The following is a 23585-nucleotide window of genomic DNA, read 5'->3' on the forward strand; positions in this document are numbered from 1 at the left end:
GCTGAGCTAAATCCCCAGCCCCAATACATGCTAATTTTAAAACAAGTAGAAATAACAGAACTGGGAGCAATGTCACAAGGCTGTTTGTCCAAAAGCAGAGTGACACCCAAAGCATCCAAGATCTCATGAAGTATTTAACGAGGCTTTGTGATTGTAAACCTCTCCAAGTGGCTGTGTCACACTGGTAGAAAAGATGGCCTCATTTTGAGAATGAAAGTCAATCCAGGATCTGACATTCCATCCCTGGCCAGTACAACAGTGAAAACGACTTGACTTAGGTTTTTAACAGGTATGGTAGTCTGCCTTCTCCCGGGGAGGACACACTTTAAGACTCCCAGCTGATGCCTGAAACCATAGATATTACAGAACCCTATATATTTGTTTTTCCCTATCATGCATATGAGAAAGCTTAATCATAAATCAAGCACAGTAAGATGAACAGTGCTAACTAATGATAGAGCAAGTACAATATACCGATGCCAATTAATATGATAAGTGACCGTTGGGTGGTGGGTAGCATATATGGATGTACTGGTAAAAGGGATGATTCACATCCAGGCCAAGATTTCATTACTAGGTTACTCAGAGTGGTGCACACTGTAACTTACGGATTGTTTATTTCTGGCATCCCCCATTTAATATATTTGGACCACCGTTGCCCATAGGAAACTGAAATCATGGGAAGGAAAACCTTGGAGAGGAGAGATACTGTACATGTGGTTGTCATTTTTACTCCTTGTTAAAACTTCTGGTCCTTCGTAGACTTTACCCAGAGTGGTGGTCAGCCACAGTCATCAGGCACAATGGGTTTCCCACTGAGACAAAGGCAGGAAAGTAGGAGGGTGAATGGAAGGATCACCCTGGGCTAGGGCATCGTATCCTCGGCTCCTCTAAAAGAATATCTAATTCGTAACACCACTGCTAAAAGTCTGCTCAGAATAGCTCCAAGATATGTTGATAAAAATTTAAGCACATAGACTGTTAGAAAAGAACAGAATGCTATGATAATCAGCTATATGTACATCACACCAAAAGGTAAAATGCACAACTATTAGGCAAGCAGTCAAATTAGAGACGTTGTGAACTGCAGCTTTTTCACTTATATTTTCCCTAGCATCTGACTTCCTTCCTTTAAAAAAATCAGATGTTACATGAACTTTAATATTAATCTAGCTTTGGCAGAGATGTGGTGGTTTAATGGATTAGAGCATTTAGCTTTTTACCCCAGAGAGCAATATTTCTTCTTTCTCTCCATAATTACATAATCTGCTGCTACCCATTACCAGGATACTAAATTTCAAATTCTCTCTACACCTGAGCAGGCTGCTACATATCTGGCCATCTTAATTTTAGTCTTGATTTATTGATGCAGAATTACATTCCTAACTCTTCCTGGAGCTCTGGGTGGATTTTATTGCAAAAGCAATGGGGAGAAAGTTACCATCATATATCTCTCTTGCTGGGCAGAGCTTTTAGGTACACAAGGGGCTCCATATCCCACTGTTCCATGTCTTGTATGCCAGATTTATAACACCGTGAGGCCCAGCTCTAGGGTTACATACAGGCATATCAGAGATGAGATGGGGAATTTGATTTTGCAATAATGATTACTTGTTGCAGGGCCCACATTCCTGCAGGCTCTGCCTTTATTCCCAGTACTGCTAGTGAATAAAACTAATTCCAACTGCTACCTAATCTCACAAAAATTCATCTTTCACTTACGGGAGAGAGGCCAAACGAACGTATATGGGAACTCAAAAGAATCTGAGATGTTGGCTATTTTTGCTATCACGTCTCCAGGATCTCTGCCTTTATTATCATGATTCCTTTGGGAACATTTTAATTTTTTAAACTTTTGTTTCTTATGCGGGTTGTGGGTTGCAAGCTTTGTTTCTTTCCCAGCCTGGTGAGTTAGTTCGATGGCTCATCCATGCTGTCTCTTCCACTTCAACGAGGCCAGGTCCCCAGGGCTTGCCACTGCATTATGGCTCTTGCAGATTTGGCCTGCCGTTCCTGCTGAGTGTCATCTGTCCTCACAGTCTTGCTGTGGATAATACTTGTCCTCCCTCATATCATTTCCTTGAGAAATGTGTGCCTGGCAGGCCTGTCTGTCCAAGTTAAGCTTGAGGTACAGTTGCCACACAACTAATTTGACAGGGCATAGCTCTAAACAGTCAAGCCACAGGCTTACTTTGATCAAAATGAGAAACTCTCAGTCACTTGATTACAAATTCCAAAGTTCTTTTGGAGCAGTCCATGAATTAGTCTGTTCGTGAAAGGTAAATTATCTTTCCCTGACTGCCCTATTTTTTTCTTAACCTGTAACACATACACACCTTGTTTTAAAGAGATTTTTTAACTCCCAGACTGGCCCCACCGAGTTTCCAGTACCTGACTGTTTTTAGCAACTGACTTCAGCTATGACACTTGACTAAAAGAACTCATATACATTAGTGGCCCTTCCCTTTTCACTGTGGATACATTGCAAGACTCTCAGTGGATGCCTGAAATCCAAGTTCGCCTCATTACTGTAACAAAAAGGTGAGATGATTGACTTAAAAAGAGAAAGGATTACTTTGGCTCACGGTTTTGGAGGTTTCAGTCCATGAGCTCAGGGACCATTGCTCTTGAGTCTGTGGTGAGTCAGCGCATCATGGCAGGCAGCATAAGGTAAAGCAAGCTGCTCATCCCATAGCAGACAGGAAGGAAAGACAGAAAATGAGAACAAGAAGAGATACACCCCACGGTGCCCTTCAGAGATGCACCACCAATGACATAAAGACTTCCCACCAGACCCCACTTCTTAAAAGTCCCACTGCCTTCCAGTAACCCCAAGCTAAGGACCAAGCCTTTACATGTGTCCCTTTCGGGGACATTCCAGGTACAAAGTGTAGCACTACTGCATGCCATACAGGCTATGCTTTTTCTTATACTTACATACTCGTGATAAAGTTTAATTTATAAATTAGGCACAGTAAGAGATTAATAGTAAATTAATTAATAGTAAAATTAATTTAATAGTAAAATTAATAGTAAATTAATTTAATAGTAAAATTAAATTTTCCTTATAAAATAGAACTATTGTAACAGTACACTACAATGAAAGTTATTTAAAACTCATGAACTGTTTGCTTCTGGAATTTTCTATTTAATATTTTCAGACTAGATTTGAGCTCAAGTAATCAAAACACTGGAAAACAAAACTTCAGTTGGGAGAGGGACCAGCTACAATAGTCAACCACATTACGAGATGTATAGGGGACAGGTGACAGATGGCACGTAAGGAGTAGTTCTCAGAAATTAGCAGGCATGGGAATCACCTGAGGCTTCTTTAAGGAAATTTCTCAGCTCCAATTTGAATTTCTGAGTCAGGAGGCTGTATTTCTGACAAGTTCCCAGGTCACTCTAATGCTGCCAGTGGGATGACCACACTGCGAGCCGGGTCACATCTGCCAATGCTTAGGGCACACACTGAGAGCAGCTGCATATATCTGCGAGCTCACACATCCATCTTTTTGCACAGCTAAGTCAAATGTTTTATGTCATGGGCAGGGTGGTGGTGGAGGCCTCCTGCATTCCCATGGAGTGGGTCTGTCACCTGAGTGGTTGCTGTGTGGCAATTCCAGTAGCAAAGCGCTGGAGACGTGTTCTCCAATGCTGTCTCTTACCAGAAGCATCTTTAAGGAGAACTAGCAGGATTCTCTGCTGGAAAATTCGGGGCTGAATTTTAAAGTTGCTGATGCCCAAAAGACCACCGATGCCAATTCACAGCACTCTGCTCCACATGAAACTGACACTCACGCCAAGCATGCCAAACTTCAGGAACTTGAGTAACGTGTAGCATCTTATCCCCAAAGACTCTAAACTACTCACTCCTTGCTTTCATCAATTTTTACCTTTTAGCCTTTCTAACCCTCTTTGAAAATCAGCTAGACAAAAGAGGACAAAAAGTAATGCCAACAGAAAATTTTCTCCAAGAAATCTCCTGCAGTTGATTTGATAAAAAGCAATATTAACTTAGAAGTCCCATCACCCATACTTTGTCAGTTATGCTTATCTTTAATGGGCTTATACTAAGGAATGAATTTTAATTTTGTTCACAGCATGCATGTAATTAAGCACTTACGTATGAGGTGTGATCAAAAACTACAGCGAGTTTAAATATAAAATTTTGTTACACTAAAGGACACACTGCCATTAATCCCCCTCAGAATACCTCCCCTTGATTTGAACACGCTTATCCCATCATTCTTGCCACTTTCTGAAGCAGCTTACAGCAATTTTTGCCAAAACCATTACTGTGTCCTCATTCACCTTATTCATGGGATCTAGTACCATGCAACTTCTGGCTTTTTCCAAAAGACACAACAACCATGAAAGATAAACATTTTTAATCAGTTCAGTATAGCGAGGCAGCCACGGCAGCACAACCGAGACAGCCATGGAAGAGGACTTCCAGAGCTACTTCAGAAAGTTGCATGCATGTGGGAAAAGTGGGTTCAAAGGAAAGGAAATAGTTTGCGAGGGAAGTTCATGGCAAAGTGTCTATTACTATAATAATTTTTTAAACTTAAACAATCATCATATCTTTATAAGACACACTTTGTATTGGTGCTGGGGATGGAAGCCAGAGCCTGAGTAAGCTAAGCAACTGCTCCACTGCCGAGCTATGTGCTCAGCCCATTTTATTTTTATTTTCTACTTTTTATAAGACTCAATCTGGGATGACAACAAATAATTTTCCCTGAAGTGTAACTCTACTTCTACTAAATTGACAATATGTCCATGATTTGGATGTACTGACTCTGCAAAAGCACCATAATTGGAAAAATCTATAATTCCATGGTTACATTTGTATCTGATGTTGGTTCTCTGAAAAATGATCTGGGGTGGAGTATTATGATGTAAGAAGTTATTCAGGAAAACACAAAATAGTACATCATTCCGTTTATATAATATTTTTGAAATGAAAAAATTTTAGAAATAGAGATTATAGGTTGGCAGGGGCTGCAGTGGGACAGAGAAGGTGGGTGTCATAAAAGACACTATAAGGCCTGGGTTGGTTATATTGGTGCATAACTGTAATCCCAGCTACAAGGAGGCTGAGGCAGGAAGATGGCAGTTTGAGGCCTGTCTGGGCAACTGAGCAAGACCTGATCCCAAAATAGAGAACAATAAATGGGGCCAGGGGTGTAGCTCAGTCATAGAGCACTTATCTACCCAGCACAAGACCCTAGGTTCATCCCAAGTAGCCCTGGCACACACACACGAAGTTACTTTATGTGGGATCTTTTGGCATCAGAAGTGTTCAATATATTTAGTGGCTGCAATGATAGATGCATAACCCTGCACGTTTGGTAAAATTGTATAAAATACACACACACTGAGTACAGGTAAAACTGGTGAGATCTGAATAGGATTGGTGGCTTGAATCACTGTCGATATCCTGGCTGTGAGAGTAGCACTGCGAAGTGTTAACGTGGGGGAAACCAGCCAAAGCGTGCAAGTGGCTTCTTACAACTGCATGGGAATCTAGTCATCCCAATACAGCCGTTTTATTTTTAAAAATACAGGAAAAAGCCCTGCAGAGAGAGAGGAGAGTGTCCCTTTTGTCTTCAAGGGTCTCAGATTCTGCAAGTCAAAAGCTAACGCATCTCCTTGCTGCCCCAAACCCAGACGAAGGAGGTGGCAGAACAGCGCTGCCAGTGCTGCTCTCAACGGATTCTTTCCTTGCTGTCTGGGCTACAGTTCAAAGATGTAGGGGGTGCAAAACAGGAGTCTGGCCCTGCCCCCTCCCCAGAAAACCCCACCTGCAGCACAACACAGTCAAAGGGCTAGAAACATATCCACAGATCAGGCTGAACCTGTGCCTTACAGCAACACACAAGCAACACAATTACAGGAAGGCAACTGTGTACTTATTTGATGTTGTCTCCCTTAGTAGGTTGTAGTTCAGGAAGGAAGCAAGAGGCTTCAGTAAGTTCTGTTTGCTGTTATTTCCTATCACTGTGCTGGGCACCTAGCTGGTACCCAAAACATAGCTATTAGATGTCTGCTATTGAAAATAAAAATGAAAGGCTCACAAGTCTGTTAAAGTTAGTGTGGATTCTCTCTTTCTTCCCTCCCAGTCTCCCTTCCCTACTGCCTCTTCACCCACGACAGGTAGGTGCTAAACACCCTCAGGGAGACCTACACAGAAACAGGTGTCCATCAGCGGTGGATGGCTGAAGAAAATGTGGCATATATGCATTAGGGGGCGCTCCTCAGCCATAAAGGAGGATTCCATCATTTGTAGGAAAATGGATGCATCTGGAGAACATAGTGCTAAGCGAAATAAATCAGACACCGAAGGTTAAACATCACATGGTTTCTCTAATCTGAGAAATCTAAAATATAAATAATTAACAGAGTCGGGGGGGAGGGGGAGGGCAGAGGACAGGAACGGCTGACTGTGGAAATCAGAACGATCCTGGGAAGTAAAGGAGAGGGAGAGAGACAGGGAGGGAGAGGGAGGGGAGGGGGAAGGGAAGGAGGAGTAAACACGAGCAAGATGCAATAAGCACAGGAGCCAGTTCCCCAAGACAAATGCATACACTATAAAGAACAGCGGTTTCTCCCAACTCCAAGCCAGGCAGTCGTCTAACTGGAGCCTCCTCGCCTGTGAAATGAGGACGAAACAATCTCCTTCAAAGCACCGCCATGAGGATTAAATGAATGCCTATTCGTCGAGCACTTAGCACACGTCTTGCAAACCTGTGCTAAATCGGAGAGCAACGCTCGCGTTAGCCGAGACCTCAGAGGGCAAAGGCCTAGTTGTCGGCAGAGTTCCTTTCCCTTAGACATGAGCCACAAGCTCCAGGGTTCCAGCCGACCGACACTGCTGACCCTCTGTCTAAAATATATGCCCTTGGGTTTGATAATTCACTAAAATAACTCCCAAAATTCAGGAAAATACTCTACTTACAATTCTAGCTTCTTCTCAGGACCAGCCAAACGGTGAGAGGTCGGGGAAGGCCTCACATGTGAAATATTCAGCTTCCTGTTGGCGCATGGACATGGAACTACCAGCCAGGAAGTTCACCTGCTCTCCAGTGCCCAGAGTCCTTCATTAGGATTCTGTCATGTAGGCGTGGGTGATCAAATCATTGCCGTGTGTCTGAGCTCTGTGCCCAGCCCAGTGCCCCTCTTCTCCCCAGAGGCAGTGTTGATCATGTTACCCAAAGCCCCAGCCTTCCAGTCACATGATCAGTCTTTCTCCCATGGCCAGCCCACATCCTGATACCTAGGCACCCACCGTGAGTCACCTTGTCAGCTGTCCCCCATAGCTGAGGCTTTCAGGGAAGTAACTGGGTCAGGGTGTGCGATACCACTGGATTAGTCCACTGAGGGGTTTGTAGCTGGACATGATGTTGGGAGGTGAAGCCTGGGGGAAGAGATAGGTCACTGGGGGCGTGGCCTGGAGGGGTGTTGTGCATATGTGTGTGTGTGTGTCTGTGCATCCTTCTCCTACCTTGATGCCTCCCTCACTGCTTCCTGCCTCCTATGCCATGTCATTCTCTTTTGCCATATTGTCCATCGCCCCTGCCTTGGAGCCAGCCTGAAACCTCTGAACTGTGAGCTGAAATAAACCTCTCCTCCCTTAACTCGAAAATGTGGGGTGTTTTGTCCCAGCAATGAGAAAGTAACTGAGACATCAGCCTAAACTCAGATGTGGTCTGGAGCCCACCATGAATAGCAAAGACACTCTCATCACTTGGGAGATTCCAAAGACTTAGGGGTTGTCTTTCATGGGCCCTCTGAACTTAGGGGCCAAATTCTTTACATAATGAAAGCTTACTAAATTGATAGGCAGAGGAGCAAGGAAAGCATTGCACAAAGGGAACACCTAAAAAGAAAGGTAGGAATATTTCTGGCACAGAAGAGGGAAGACCTCTCCCCTCCCACCAGCTGACTGGCTTTGGCTATAGTGCAATGCAGACCTTGAGTCATAGCCTTGGCTCTCGTTGGGCTATACACAGATTGTGAACCACATACAATCCCTTCTAAGAGAGGTGGGTGTGATTTAAATACCCACATACACAGTAGATTAAAACAGCAATGATTTTTATTTCTCCAAACACTGTGGGTTGACTTGGTAGCTTCTGGCACCATGTGCAGTTCACATGACTCCACTGAGCTGGCTGGTAGCCAGACTGACAGCCCCAGGAAAGTCTCCTCCTATGTCTGCAGCCCATGTGTTGACCGCTAGAGTTTCAGGTCTTGCCCCTGCGCCCTCTCTGTGCTTGTAATGCCTCAAGGCCTTCTTCTGGCTGTCCTTGTTCAGACAGACGGCCTGAATTCCAGGCAAAAGAGCAAAGGTGGAAAGCTGTTGGGGCTCTTAGGGCCCCAAACTGGCCCAGTACATATTTTTCCCACCATCTTCTGTAGGTCAAAGCAAATCACAAGGCCAGCCTAGGTTCAGGGAGGGACCAAAAACCTCATCTCTTAACGGGAGGAGCAGTGTGCTCCAAGTGTGTATAGGGAGGGCAGGACCCACAGCAGCTATCTTTGGAGACTCTACCATTTTCACTCACCTTCCATTTCCTCCTCTGGAAATGGGGGTTTTAATTCAGGTGGCCCTTCTTAGCTACAGGTTCTATATCCTCAGCTTCAACTAGCCATGGATGGAACATTTTTAAACATTATATTGTTGCTGACATGCACCATACAGTTAGCTCTATGGTGGCTATGTCTGTACTGAACTTGTACAGAGCTCTTTCCTTGTCAATATCCCTTAAATAATAGAGTATAAGAAGTATTTCCATCACATTTACATTGTGTTGGGTATTATAAGTGATCCACAGATGGTTTAAAGTCTACAGGAGAATGTGCATAAGCTCTATGCAAACAGTATATTGTTTTATATAAGGAACTTGACCACCATGATTTTAGTTTCCAAGAAGGTTCTGGAACTGATCTCCCTCAGCTCCTCAGAAGAATGTAAGGATTGATAAGTACATGGTATATGATGCATGATGGCATGTTATACATTTTAAGGTGCTAAATAGAAGATATTTGAATGGTGAGTAAAATTGGAGTAGGACATGTAGTGCTTTAAAAGTGGGTAGATGGGGTTATTATAATAAAAATATTTTGGAGGCATTTACCACAGCCCAGACACTGTACAAACTGCTTTACAAATATTCTCTTCTTTAATCATCATGACAACCTGAGGAGATAAGCAAGATAAATTTTGTCTTGTAATTCTACAGAAAAGTAACTGCAGGTTAGTGGCAGAGCCAGAATTTGAATCCAGTTCTGTGTGGTTCCGAAGTTTGAACCACTGTAGCCAGAACTTCTTTTTATCACTTAATACATAATCAACTGGCAAATTTTGGAAGTGGAACCTAGAAGTATTTTTATATTTTTATTTTTATTTTTGAACTCGAGATTGAGTTCAAAAAGGCCTTTCACACTGAGCTACACTGCAAACTTTTTATCTTTTATTTTGTGGGTCTCATTGAGACACCAAGTTGGTTGGGCTGGGCTTGAATTTGTGATCCTCCTGCCTCAGCCTCCCAGAGTGCTAGGATTACAAACATGGGTCACAAGCCAAGCTGGACATTGCATTTTAAAAACAGCGTTTTAATGCAGGGGAAGTACTTAACTTCACTGTACTATAGTGAACCTCCTCAGGTTGCTTAGTAGTTTAAAGACACTAAGGAAACAGGCTCAGGGGAAATTCAGATTTGCAGAGCAAAAAGGGACTAAATAAGCAAAGTGCCTACAAGTGGGAAGAATGAGTGGCTTTTAAAAATATTACGCTTTCTAGAGGTTGATGATAAGGCTGAGAAAATGAAAGAGCAGAAAGGTTAGAAGCCAGACCCAATTATTCACAGTCAACCAAGTTTACATCTTATTAAGTCATCTGGTTTATGCTTCTTTGCATTGGGGATTATTACTTCCTCTGCTAGGAAACTCCAAGTTCTTCACTCACCCCGACCAGGGCAACATCTCCTCCCTTCAGGCCTGTTTTGCCCTCTCTGAGAAGAAGCCTTTCCTGACCCTTCGTCCCCAGGTGCCCCACATGCATGAGGGCCTTTCCCACATCCTGTCAGTTCCACCTCCTGCGTGGTAAATGATGATTTATTTTCCTTCTCCAACTCTAGGCTGTGAGGCCCGTGAGAGTGAGGACTGTTCAGGAAAAGGGGAGGAAGGAAAAATGCAAGATGACTCCTAGAATCACAAGATGAACAAAGGAGGTGAAGGAGCCACCAGGGAGGTGCACACTTGTTGAGAGGACAAGATGATGGCGATGCAGCTTATCAAAGGCAGCAGTGAGATACATGGCAACAGTTCAAATCAGCCAACAGACCAGTCCCTTTCATAACTGCATGTATTTTACTTTATCCATATAACAAATGGTTGAAATTCTGTAAGAAACATGGTTCCTTGCTAAACCAGGTGAAGAAAAATAATCCGGCCTATCCTCGCCTTACCTACCTTACAGAGTAGCCACCGAGCATGAGAACAGTGGTAGCAGATAAGGCCAAGATGGACTGATTGGGGCTGGCATTTTTGATCTCTGGTTTTCAAGGCTTATTATTTTCCAGCTAGGTCTTATGTTCTGGGAAAGAGGGAATAAGATGACCTTAACTTTCAAGCACCTTCTAGCCCGGGGGCCTCTGCCCTCATCCAGCATGGCGGTATCAGCTACTGTCTGTTCTCATCCCCAGACGCCCTTCCGGAACTGTCTACTAAATTGACTCAACTTCTCCGACGCCCTGAGATGACGCAAAAGCGACCGAGCGCCTGCAACTCGGCGGGCGCAGGTTTGCGCAGGCGCGGCGAGGCAGCGGGTGGGCGGAGCCGGTCGGGATGAGTGGCGCGGGGACAGAGACCCCTGTGGGTTGTGAGGCCGCCCCGGGTGGCAGCGGCGGCAAGAAGAGGGACTCGCTGGGGACTGCGAGCTCAGCGCACCTCATTATCAAGGGTACGGAGCGCGGGGCTGTCGTCCCTGGTGGAGTCCGCTCAGCCCCTCTCCCCAGGCGGCGCCCGCTGCCCCGGGCGACCCCGTTTCGGGCCGGCGCGCGCGTCGTGCGGGGCGGGAGGGCGTCGCGGGTGGTTCCGCCCCTCTCCCGCGCCCGACGCTTCCCGGCCAGCGCCGCCGCCGCCGCCCGCTTCCGTCGCTTCCTCGGTGACCTGTGCGGTAGCCCTCAGCGCGGGGGCCGCCTCTGTCCTGTGCTTAAGTCCAGGACCCCACAGGAGGGCGGGGCTATTTTGGACAGCCTCGAGACCGACTAATGCGGGGGCGCCGAGCCCGGCCTCGGACGGAGTCTGCGGCCCCGCCTTCCCCTGCCCCCTGGCCCAGTCTCTTGGTCCTCGAGCGACTTCCGGTCGTGACCTTTGCCCTCTTCGACCCTGTCTGCCTCTGGGTCGTGCCAGGAAGGAGGAAAGGGCATAACACCTGGGAAAAAACCTGGAACACCTTAAAGCGCGTACACGCGCACGGACAGCTGTCTGTCCGTCTGCTTTGAGCTGGGAGGAAGGTTACAGCCCAGACAGATGCTCACAGAACCTGCCCTAGGCTTGACTCGCAAACCCCACAACCAGTCTGCCTCCTGCGGGAGGTCTTTGCCAGTGAGATGCTGCAGTTTTTTCATTGCCAGCCGCCTTTAACGCAGTTTCAATCCCACCATCTCTGTGTACAGATATACTCAAAGTAGACGTTGGTCGCTGCCAGCGTCTTTACAGCCTCATCTCGGATTTGTAGGCAGCTTCAGCCCAAGTTGTGCCTGTTTAGACATGGTGTTTCAAGTCAAGACATAATATAATTAGGATTGCGGAACTGTCACATGAATATTAGGGCTAAATTATTTGTGCAATCTTAGTGAAGTATTACTTTAAATTGTTTAGCAATTACGGTCAAACAACGAAATTTATCATCTTAACTCCTTTGAGATGTACAATTCAGTGCCTTTAAGTACATTTACATTGTGCTCTCGTTACCTCTGTCCATCCACAGGAAGCTTTTGATTTTGCAAAACTGAAATTTGGAATCTATTGAAATAATGCCCCACTCCCTGCTGCCCACTTCTGCCAACCCCTGGAAACTACCTACCGTTCTATTTCTATCTGTAAACGTACCTTCTCTGAGTGGAATCCTGGTCTCTGTCCGTTTGTGACTGGCATTTTTAACTTACAATATTCTAAGTGTGCATCCATGTTGTAGCATGCCAGGAAACTTTTTTTTTTTTTTTGTCTTTTTAGGACAGGGTCTCGCTATGCAGTTCAGACTGGCCTTGAGCTCACTTTGTAGCCCAGGCTGGTCTTGAACTCTCAACGATCCTCCTGCCTCAGCCTCCCCAGTGCTGGGATTACAGGTGTGCACCACCACGCCCGGGGGTGGGAGTGGGGGGAGGAGGGGGGGAGGGCATTGTTTTTAAGACTGTATATTGTAGTCCATTGTATGTGTGTATCACACCTTATCAGTTCATCTGTCGGTGGCAGCTCTGTGTCTTCCCGCTATTGTGAATAATACTGCCATGGACATGAATGTACGAGCATCTTTTTGAGGCTCTGCTTTCAATACTTTGGGATATACATACACCCAAAAGCAGAATTGCTGGAGCATATGGTAATTCTATTTTTAATTTTTTGAGGACTTGTCATACTGGCTATACCATTTTACATTCCCACCAGCAGTCCAAGCATTCCAGTTTCTCCCTGTCCTCTCCAACATTTGTTATTTTGTCTTCGGTAGTAACGGTCCTACTGGGTGAGGTGGTGTCTCTTTTAATTTGCATTTCCCTAATGATGATAATAAGCACCTTTTTATGTACTAAGTGACCATTTATATCTGTTCTTTAGAGAAATGGCTGTTTAGTTCCTTTGTTCATTTTTTTAAAATTAGGATTTCGGTTGTTATTGTTGAGATGTAGGTCTTTCTATATTCTAGGTCTTACCCCCCCTACACACTTGAAAAGTAGTTTGCAGCTCTCCTGTTCCATGGGTTACTTTTTATTTTGTTGATTGTGTCCTTTGACACACAAAGATTTTAAATTTTGAGGTAGTACTTTTTAAAAAACATTATCCAGTGCTACATTTTATACTTATAATTTCTTAAGACCATAGATCTTAGGTAGTCTTACCATGGGGGAATGATAACTGTGTATGTGAAGTGGTGGATGTATATTAGCTGGCTTAATCATGGTAATCCTTTCAGAATGTATTTGTATCAAATCATCTTTTAACCTTAAATGTATCAATTTTTATTTGCCAAATTAACTTATGCCCAAGTATACCTGGCAGAAGAGGGGAGGGCTAAAAAAATAAAAATTAAAAGACAAGACACGATACAGCAAGAGAACAAGAAAAAGGGATCAAGGGAAGTTTTTCAAGTTACTTTGAAATGACTTATAATCAGAAATATGTCTGAAATATCATTGGTCTTTGTTGTTATTTGGGTTTTCTTTTTTTTTTTTTTTTTGAGAGGGTACTGGAAATGCCCAAGTTACTTTGAAAATGACTTATAATCAGAAATATGTCTGGAATATCATTGCTCTTTGTTGTTGTTTGGGTTTTCTTTTTTTTTTTGAGAGGGTACTGGAAATGGACCCCAGGGTCTCACATGTGCTAATCAAGCCCTGTACCACTGAGCCATAGCCCAGGGAACATTTAGATAGAATTTCAGTACTTAAGCCCTAAGTATTTGAAGCTTGGGGCACGTGCCTGGATTTTGGAGGAGAGGCTGGGGAATGGGAGGCTTCCTGGAGGATGGACTATGTCGTCATGATTGTAAAACATGCAGTGTTAGCAGTTGAGAAGAGACAGCAAGCCTGGAAGGTAAGTGTCCGGCTCAGGCTGGCTGTGAACTCCTGATCCTCCTACTCAGCCTCTTGAGTTCCTGGCATGTAGGTGTGCACCACCACACCCAGCTCTCCTGCAGTTCTTTATGTTTTTTATTGCTTTTGTGTCATTCTGAGAAGTGTCATTTTGCATGTCTTTGAAGTTTGTGTAAATGGCATTCATCCTTCTGAAACTTGTTTTTTTAATTTAGTGTTTTACTTATGAGTTTTACCCATGTTGACAAGTGTAACTCTGGTGTGTTTTTCGTTTTGTTTTATTTTTAAGGTACTGGGACTTGAATCTAGGGCCTTCACGTTGAGCTACATCTCCAGCCCATTTTATTGTTTTATTTTGAGACAGGGTCTTACTAAGCTGTCAAGTTGTCCAGGCTAGGTTTTAACTTGTGATCTTTCTGCCTCAGCCTCCCATGATGTGTTAATTTTTATTTGCTGATTTATAGTACCCCACTATATGAATGGAGTACTATATAGGAATTTTTCTGTTTTTTTCTTGATATGGAATCTGTGTTTAGTAAATATTTACAAATGCCTTATTTATTTTGTGAAGTTTTTACTAGGTTATATATCTAGGCATGAAAATGTTAGATATATACTGGTATATCTTTAGCTTTATGAGATATTGCCAAATTGCCCTCACAAGTAGTTCCAATTTATATACCTGCTAGTCTTCTAATCTGTGGCCTAAGCTGAATTTTAATTTGTCTTCATCTATTCATGAGGAAGAAGAAACAAAACAAACGAATTAAATTATGCCACTTAGTATGGATTAATCCTGAATTCATTTTATTGTTACAGATCTTGGAGAGATTCAGTCAAGGCTCTTGGACCACAGACCCGTTATTCAAGGTGAAACTCGTTACTTTGTAAAGGAATTTGAAGTAAGTCCCTAAAACTTACTTGTAAAATTACTGCCTTAATTGTTAATGTGTAATATTCAGAAAGGACATGCTCTATTTTTAAAATCTGGTTTCACTTCATGCATTTATAGAAAATATAAAACAAAAATTACGAGAAGATGAAAATACTTTTAATAGGATGAGTATGAGACCAGACAGGAGCAGACTCGGGTTCACGTTCTGGTGCGTCCTCTAGAGTGTTTAATGTGTATTGATCATAACTTTTTAATCTGTGAAATGAAATACAGTGAAAGAACTGTAGAGATCAGTGGGCCCAAGTTTTCCAGACCTATTTGCTCTGTGTGTTTCTCATTTGAGGAATCGGCACTCATCAGGCACTCGGGTTGATACTTGAGGATCCTCACCAGTTCCAGCCCCTTTTCAGGCCCAAGTTCAGTGCCCAAGGCTTGTAGATGTTACCTCACATAGAAATTTCATTCTGACCGGTACGTCTCAGCTGAGTCAGATCCAGTTTCACCCTGCTGCGAGTGATCAAATATTATTTCACTTTTAAAATCCTTTGATAGTATTTGCTAGTTACAGGGTAAAGTTCTTCTAATATCTGCCCCTTCCTTGCTAGCTCTACCAGCTGCCACTCTTCACCTTGCATGCTGTTCCAGCAATGTGACATCCTGTTTCCTGTATACTCTCTTCATTATGTATTCAATCACAACTTCTCAAGCTACCATTAGGTAGGTGGTGAATGATGTTGCACAGTGTTATGATTCTGTGCAAGTGAGCTCCTATTTGTAAACGAGGTTTTGACCTCGCAGGGTGTCTAAATGTGCCGAGGGCAGAGAACCTTTTACTAAACCCATAAAACTGCAGAAATCCCACGCTGTAGTGTACACAAGAGAGACAGAACTGTAGCATTAGACTAGTTTCTGGGTTCAGCAGCCTGAATAACTGAAAACCTGAGTATCTAATACTTTACAAGATTGTGAAGAGTAAAGATGTGACCATGTGTGCATGTCGGGGCACTTGTATCTTAGGGTATCGTGTGGTACCTAGGGATAATTATCAGCCATTTTGTATCATAGCATCATTATTGTGGGATAAGAGTAATATAGGACTCACAGGAAATTAGACTATTCTTTACATGCTGTGAAAGGGTTATTACCAATTCCTTAGTGAGAATAGAGTGAAAATTTCTATACATACTTGTTGTGGTCCTTTGTACTGTGGTGTGTAAATATGCTTTTAGCCCCTAGAGGGTTTTTTCAGTACTGGGGCTTGGAGTGTGCTAGGCAAGGGTTCTGCCACTGAGCCTAGTTGTTCTGAAGTGTGGGAATTGTAGTAGACTCTGCTTTCCCTTCACGCCAGCAACCATAGTACCAGCAAGCATTGTCTGTAGTGTACTGTAAACCTTTCTGCTTATCCGTTTGCCACTCCCCCTCCTCAGTCAGCTCACCATCAGCGCTCCCCTGGACAGCTGCAGGGGCTCCCGTGTCAGCCTGTTCGCTGTGAAATAGTCCCATACAGTCACCAGATGATCCATATATCTGATCGTACCTCACCGTTGCTCCCCTGCCTTTCATGGCGTCTCTTCACACTTGCAGTACGATCTAGCTCCTTAATTTAGGTCCAGGAGGATCACTGGCTCCTTATGTCTTTCCTACTTTATTGCACACAGCTTTGTACTTAACTGTGCTCCATCTGCACTTCCTTTTTATCACATCACGGTTATCCCTGCATCATGTATCAGCCGTTCCATCTTTACAAAATGTTCCTTCTCCCATTGTTTGCATGGCTCAATTTTTTTTGTTAGATTGCAGGCTAAATATCACCTCTGATCCTTTCATTCAAAGTAGCCACCATGGTGTTCTATCATGTCGCTGTCTCTGATGCTCTATATAACACCATATTTGTTTTCTAGTACCCTGTAAGTAATTACCACAAACTTAGTAGCTGAAACAGTACCCATTAGTTCTGTCATCAGAAGTCCGGGCACACTTTGGCCAGGACCTCATCTCAGTATGTCACAAAGCTAAAATTGAGGTATCGGGCCATTCTCACTGGGACACAGGATCCTCTTCCAAACTCCCACCATTGTGGCAGGGCTCAGTTCCTTTCTGTGGGGGCCACTTTCAGCTTACGGAGGACACCCATAGTCCTCCTGTCTGGCCCTTTCCATCCATAAAGCCAGAAGTGTAGAGTGTCCCTTGCTTGGAATTTCTCCATGCTTCAGATCTCTCTGACCCAAGAGAGCCCAGTTTCTATTAAAGACTCATCTGCAAGTCAGGCCCATGAAGGTAATTTCCCTTAAAGTCATCTGATTTGAGATCTTAACTACATCTACATAATCCCTTCACAGTGACACCTAGATTAGGCTATGGTTGAATTAACTGGACAGGGTATGTGTGCATGAGTGGTGGGGATCTTAGGGACCACTTAGAATTGTGCCTGCCACAAGCCCTCAGAACTGCCTGACACTATACTGTTCTTCTTATTTACTTGTTTGTCCCCTTGTCTTCCACTGCTAGAGTGCGGGGACGTGAGAGTAGGGATTTCTCTGTAACATTCTCAGTTGTATTCAAAATGCCTGAAACAGTAGTGGCTGGCACCTTCTAGGTGTTTAATATGATTCAAAAGAACAGATTTTGGATTAAAACTTGGGTTTTCTGATATCCAGTCCCATTTTTCATAAGTGATCTTGTTTGTCTACTCAACCTGAAATACCAAATAGTTTTATTAAAATAACATTTATAAGTATACCTCTAATGATTCAAATTATATTAAAAGAAGCATAGAATTTTGGAATTAAGATGGGTTTTTTAATCAAGTTCTCCCCCTTGAGAGAGAGAGAGAGAGTTCAGAGATGGGACGCAATAGTGAAAAGTCAAATAGCTAAATTAGTGGTATTCTTTAAATAATGTAGATGGACCTGAAGATACAACTGTAAAAGGGCTACATGTATGAAACTGGATCGTGAAAGGAAATGAAAAAAGTGCTACTTTTAGCTTCTGAATGCCATATTCAAGATGGCTTCTTATGGAAGCCAACACCTCTTTAACTGGGTGAGAAGATGCCAAGACAACATGGGTATGTATCTGAGAGTCTGAGGGAAGAATTACCTGCATTCTGCACTGCTAAGCCCTCCAGGGTCCTTTTGAAGAGGACGGGATATGGAAGGGTAGGAATGTGTGTTCAAATCTTGGCACTCCTCCAGCTAGTTATGATTACTTTGCTCTACGAGGCTGTTTCTTCATTAAAATGAGAACAATAACATATACTGTACAGTTTTTGAGTTTATATGAGGATTAAACAACATACCATTTTTAAAGTATTATATAGTGTTAGATGTTTCTATTGTTAAGGGAAAGATGATAAAAAATAAAAATGTAATAATTCAGAATTTCAAAAATTTAAATGAATTTGGGTTTAATTTTTAATATCGCTAGGGAAAATAGGGATAAGTGACATAAGCATTATCTTAGAAAATGTTTGCTAAATAATAAAATTTTCACATTGGGTGGGTACGATAGATACAAGGTTATTATACAGAGTCAAACACAATATGTTTAGCATTGTGAGGCATGAAGCTTGTGTAAGGCGTGGTGTCAGGAACTGAAGCTAGATCAGTGACTAAGCCACATAGCCTTATCCACGAAGCAAGGCATCCCCTACGGCTTTGAAGAAGGAACCCTGTTGTTGATGTTCTTCAAATGGCTCAACAATACCTTGTTAGGGTTGAATTGCATTTCTTGAAGAGCATTTGATCCTTTCACACAGTGACCTCCCCGACTGGTCTTTCTGAGGGTTTAGAGTAGCGCAGGAATTTTCCTGCACATCAGGCTCAGCACTGTTGTCTACATGTTATTTTCTAACATTTCTTCTCCAGGTAGGAGAAAAGCTGAAAGCATTTTAGAAATGGCATGTTTGAATATATATGGTATAATAAAAAAATACAACAAATGTTAAAATTTTTTTTTTATTTTAAAGATAAAAGGAGGGAAACATTAACAGACATACAACATTTTACAACATATGTTAAAATTTTTTAAAAAAATTTTAAAAGATGCATTGCCTTTAGTCTTCCTCAAAATAGTTTTGTAAAAGATGCATTGCCTTTAGTCTTCCTCAAAATAGTTTTCCTTGCATTGAACACACTTATTCCATCATTTTGCCACCTTCCGAAGCAGTCCTGCAAGTTCTCTTCCGTGTCTGTAGTTGTGCCGTTGTAGTTGTGTCGATGTCCTGAGCTGATGCCCAATTTACCCCTCATGGTCGGTTTAAGCCTGCGGAGGAACCAGTAGAATGATGGCAGAATAAGGTGGGTGAGCCACTGTAATGTTTCTATTTGACAGAAATTACCATAAATGCTTTCAGTCAATTCATGACAGCTGGGCAGCCACAACAGCCACTAAAGACACGGAAGAGGACTTCCAGCACTGCTTCAGAAGGAGGTAAGAAAGACGGGATAGGTGTGTTCAAAGCAAGAGGACTATTTGCTCTATAAGCATCTTATAAATACTTATTGATTTATAAGGGGGGAGATTAAAGGCACTGTGTCTTCTACTGCAATACATTTTAAAATTTTTTATTTAAATGGTCACCCTAGTTTTTGATTACACCACGGATATCTGCATTGTTTACACCTCTTGTCTGTGGTGGCCCAAATAGTAATATCCTGTTTTTAATAATATTGGTCTTTGCCCAGAGCAGCCTGGCTGGACAGGGCACAGCGACAGAGCAGAACCGTCAGCATCTCACATAAGCTTCGTCTCTGTGCCGTGTACATGTAGTTCATGTTAAGGAAAACTGGCTAGCTTTTAAAACTGAAGTGGGTTGTACATTTAAAAGAGCTAATGTATACAGCAACAGTTACCTTTTTCTTTATAGAATTTTACTTGTCAAAGAAGACAAGTGCCACATGGTGGCAGCATTTCTTAAATTACTGAAGTACTGTTAGGTATTTTAAGCTTTTTGTTTTCATTAGGATTTAAGGACAGTTGACAGTCTGTCTCTTGACTTTATTTTATTGTTTTGTTGTGCGGGGGACTGAACCCAGGGCTTTACACATGCTAATTTTTCTCCTAACTTTATAGTTTTTCCTCAATTCCCATGAACTAGGAAGAGACTCAGAAGGAATCTGCTTTTCAGGTTAGGCTCCTTCAGTGGTGCCCATGACATAGTAGTATCAGTGGGTAAAGGCTTTGTCCTTGGTGTCCTTATCTTTCCAGCCATAGAGTAGTTGTTGTGGCCTTTCTCACATGGAGAGGAGAGACATGTGTGAGTCAGTAAGTATTTATAAGATGCTTATAGAGCAAGTAGTCCTGTGCAGTTCCAGATGTAATGTATAGCGAACTTCACTCAGTGCTTTACCTGGACACCCAAGTAAATTACTGATCAGATTAGGGGTTTTGCTTTGTGTTGTTTGCACAGACCTTTCAGAGGTGAGGTATGTACTCTCAATACGCTGTTGGTAGTAAGCTGTCCTCATTTATAGTTTTACACTTTACAAATCACTAGGAATGATTTATAGTTTTACACTTTACAAATCACTAGAAATGATTTATAGTTTTACACTTTACAAATCACTAGGAATGAGTTTAGTTAACTAGCAAGAGGCCTGAAACTTTTGCAAGGCCTTATTTTTCCTGCATAGTACCCAGAGACCAGACTTAGATAGCTGAGGGCTGGTACAATGGCTCTTCCCTGTCATCTTTTTCTTACAGCTTTACCTTCTCTCTCCCTGGCATATCATCCAGTCATTACATCTGCATTTCATGCAGCGAAGAGGAAGGCAGGTGGGAAAGAGCTCATGACCTCTGTTACGGGCTTGTTACTGCTCCAAATAAAATTTGGCTTTTAATAGCAAGAAAGAAGAGAATGGATACAGAAGTGTTGTTCTCTTAAGATATGTAAAAATAAGTAAGAAACAATGCTCATCGCCAGAAAGTTTATAATTACAAACTTACAAAGCTTACCAGAAGGAACATATAAATAATCACATTGCTGTAATTATTATGAAAAAATAGGCACAAAATACTTGAGAATAAGGAGGGGGAAATTACATCTTATGGAGCTTAGCAGAAAATTTCAAAGAAGGGGTAATGTTTGAGTTGACAAAAATAGTTATTAGAAAAAAATAGAGAAAAAGTTGGTTAAAATTAGACACTACAAAAAGTATTAAGTATGTACAGTAAACAAGATACGAGAAATTATGTTGGTAAACGTGGGGTAAGTTGATCAAAAGAAAATTCTTTAAAAGGTAGCACAAACTAGAATTTCGCATGATATCCTGGTCTTTCATTTTTAGTTAGATTAGTAGAGAAACTGTGAGATTATTAAATGTCAAGATAAAACATCAGCCAGGTGTGGTGGCACATACCTGACTCCCAAGCACTCAAGAGGCTGATGCAGGAGGATCGCCTTGAGTTTGAGGACAGCCTGGCTACATAGTGAGTTCAAGGCCAGCCTGAACTACGTAACAAGTCCCTGTCTCCAAAAAAAAGATAAAACATCATTCTATTAGAGGAACTGTCTCAAATAGCATGTAACAAGTATATGTATATACAGTGTGATTTTAAATCTTGTAGAACTACCCAGTTTTAACTTTAAATTATAACTGGCTTCTCTTTTCCTAATACTATCAAATTACATCTTAGTATAAATATTACAGTAATTGCTGCAATGTTATTACACTTGATCTTAGCCAAAAGACCGAGAAGCAATGCAATGTTATTAATAATTGCTAACATTTTAAGTGCTTGGTGCCAAACTTCATTTTAAGCACATTACATAGCACTTGTTATTAGCTAAAACTCAGGAGAAATTACCCATATGTATAATTTTATGGGGTATTACACATCAGAATCTAAGCTTCATTAGTACAAAGCTTCGTTCTGAGTTTCCACCCCAGAAATAATATCCAAATGTAAATTAGCAAATGTTAGTTTATATTCTTCCTTTTGTGAGGGGTATGAACAGTACCCCTCAGTCCAGTAGGTCAGCATAAAAGCAAGCACACGCCAGATGGTAACTTTGAGGGAAGAGACTGCCTCCCACCCCTGTTTCATGTAACATCATCTCAGATCTCTGCTGTTGAAGTTAATTCTTGTCGTTAATGGGCTGGGAGGTATGGCTGCTCACTCACTCCCTGTAACTTAGAGCTACCAGTTTCCCTGCTAGAATAAGTAACCCTTTAAATAAGTCATTCTTCACTTTAGCAGCTATGTGTTCCTTTGAGAGTTTCTTCCCAGAAAACTTACATAAAGACCGCATGACCTCAATGTGACTGCAAGTTCGAGGGGACCCTGGAATCACAACTTCTCCTCCAGTGGAGCTGCAGAGCGCCCCTCTCTGTCTTTGTTTTTGTTCTTCAATTAGTAGGCTGTTCTTTTGCATGTGAATAGAAAAGTTAGTTTACCATAAGGAATGAAATATTTCCCCTGTTGATTTTTCCACAGTCCAGTGACATCTGCAGATAGCAGAAGTGGTGCCTCGTTTTTGTTTTGTTTCGCCTTTCCTTCTCAAATCTGTCTGTGAGCGCAGATAGAGAAACTAGGACAGCAAAACCAAGCAACATCTATAATAAAACCAGATGATGAAGTGTTCCCCAAATTAGCAAATGCCCAAGTCCCCAAAGCTTTTAACAGGCATCTGTGGTATCACAGCCACCCGAGAAGGTAGAGGGACAGGAGAAGGCCTTGAGTGCTGGAGACCTCAGACTTCCCGTCCGGTATATTTGGGAGCTTGCAGGGATGGTGAGAGAACGGCTAGAGGACCTCAGAGGTCCTCTTGGGAGTGAGCGCTGGGGGCCGCTGGACAGTCTGAGAGGACAAGGCCTGCGTCAGGAGAAACAAAAGGAGAGACAACCTAAATCTCAATTTCAAAATACTTTCATTACGCCTCCCCTCCAGAGAGAGAAGAAAACTAACTTCTCTTAAAATTGAGCAGGAGCCAAATCCATACAAATTTATTAGAGAGCATAAAGAGTAGAACAATGTCCCTCAGGGAAGTAAAGAGATAACCACACATAAAAAAGAGATAAAAACTAGGGCTTGGTATTTTTAAATTAGCATAGAGAGCATATGAAAATTATAGAAGGAAAAGTGATGTAAGTTAGGGTAAGAAAAACTATGCAGACAGTTATATGAAATATAAATAGGAAAATGTAAAGTGAAGCAATTCAAGAGAAAAAAATTTTTAAAAATTATTTTAGAAGCTTAAACTAAAGAAAGAATACAAGAGTGAATAAACAAAATGGCCAGTCCTTAAGTGAAATTGGAAATAGACAAGTACTGAAGAGAGGGATTTAGGAGGAAGGAATGTTTATGGACAGTGAGTACAGGTAATCCAATAGAGTTGTGATAATGAGCCTCTAAAGAAAGCCGAAGCAATGTAAAGCACAAATACAAACACTAGAGTTTAAGAAAACTTTTCTGAAACAAAAGTATTACTGCAATTACTGAAGGACAAGCTACCTTCTGGGAAGACTAACCCAGAATAGCCAGTGCTCAGACATTTTCCAATAAAGCTTTGCACTGTATAGTTAAAACAATCCTTTGGGCATCCGCATGAAATGGCTAAGCACTTTATAAGAGGAAGAAAATGCAGCTGGTAACAGATTGATCTGTGTTGTGCTAGAAGATAGTGAGGTAACAAGGGATTTTTACTGAGCTAAACTAACCATTAAATACAGAGACCACCAGCCACACTCTTAGCTAGGTCGTGTGAGGACTGGCAATATTGTTCAAATGAGAATTTCCTCAGGAATCTGTTACACAACCAAATGGGTTTCAGACCACCACAGTGATTGGAAAGACTCCTTCAGAACAAGAGTCAGCAAGCATTAAACATGTGTTTATATAATTAAGACTAAACAGCGTAGGAGAGA

General features: G+C 42.2%; 1 protein-coding gene and 1 long non-coding RNA gene across 6 annotated transcripts in view; one reads left to right on the top strand and one right to left on the bottom strand.

The window, feature by feature from the left end:
• LOC102024660 overlaps nucleotides 1-10777 on the bottom strand; it is a 22282-nt gene extending 11505 nt beyond the window's left edge. The window contains exons 1-2 of one of the 4 annotated variants that reach the window (XR_001236758.1): nucleotides 10483-10689; nucleotides 2576-2680 (exon numbers count right to left, since the gene is read on the bottom strand). This is a non-coding gene — a long non-coding RNA (uncharacterized LOC102024660). Of the gene's footprint in view, nucleotides 1-2575; nucleotides 2681-10482 lie in introns of all 4 variants that reach the window. The other 3 variants (XR_263238.2, XR_001236759.1, XR_001236760.1) reach the window with 3 other exon arrangements.
• Nucleotides 10778-10792: 15 nt separating this feature from the next.
• The window catches only part of Bloc1s5 (biogenesis of lysosomal organelles complex-1, subunit 5, muted), a 33902-nt gene continuing 21109 nt past the window's right edge, over nucleotides 10793-23585 (top strand). Inside the window, exons 1-2 of one of the 2 annotated variants that reach the window (XM_005398846.2) lie at nucleotides 10793-10972; nucleotides 14643-14725. In XM_005398846.2, coding sequence (XP_005398903.1) covers nucleotides 10858-10972; nucleotides 14643-14725 — 198 coding nt within the window. In that variant the 5' untranslated portion in view covers nucleotides 10793-10857. Of the gene's footprint in view, nucleotides 10973-14642; nucleotides 14726-17657; nucleotides 17877-23585 lie in introns of those variants that run through there. The other variant, XM_005398848.2, reaches the window with a different exon arrangement.

Source organism: Chinchilla lanigera, unplaced genomic scaffold (assembly GCF_000276665.1).
Source record: "Chinchilla lanigera isolate Chin_1 unplaced genomic scaffold, ChiLan1.0 scaffold00064, whole genome shotgun sequence".
NCBI classification, from domain to species: domain Eukaryota; kingdom Metazoa; phylum Chordata; class Mammalia; order Rodentia; family Chinchillidae; genus Chinchilla; species Chinchilla lanigera.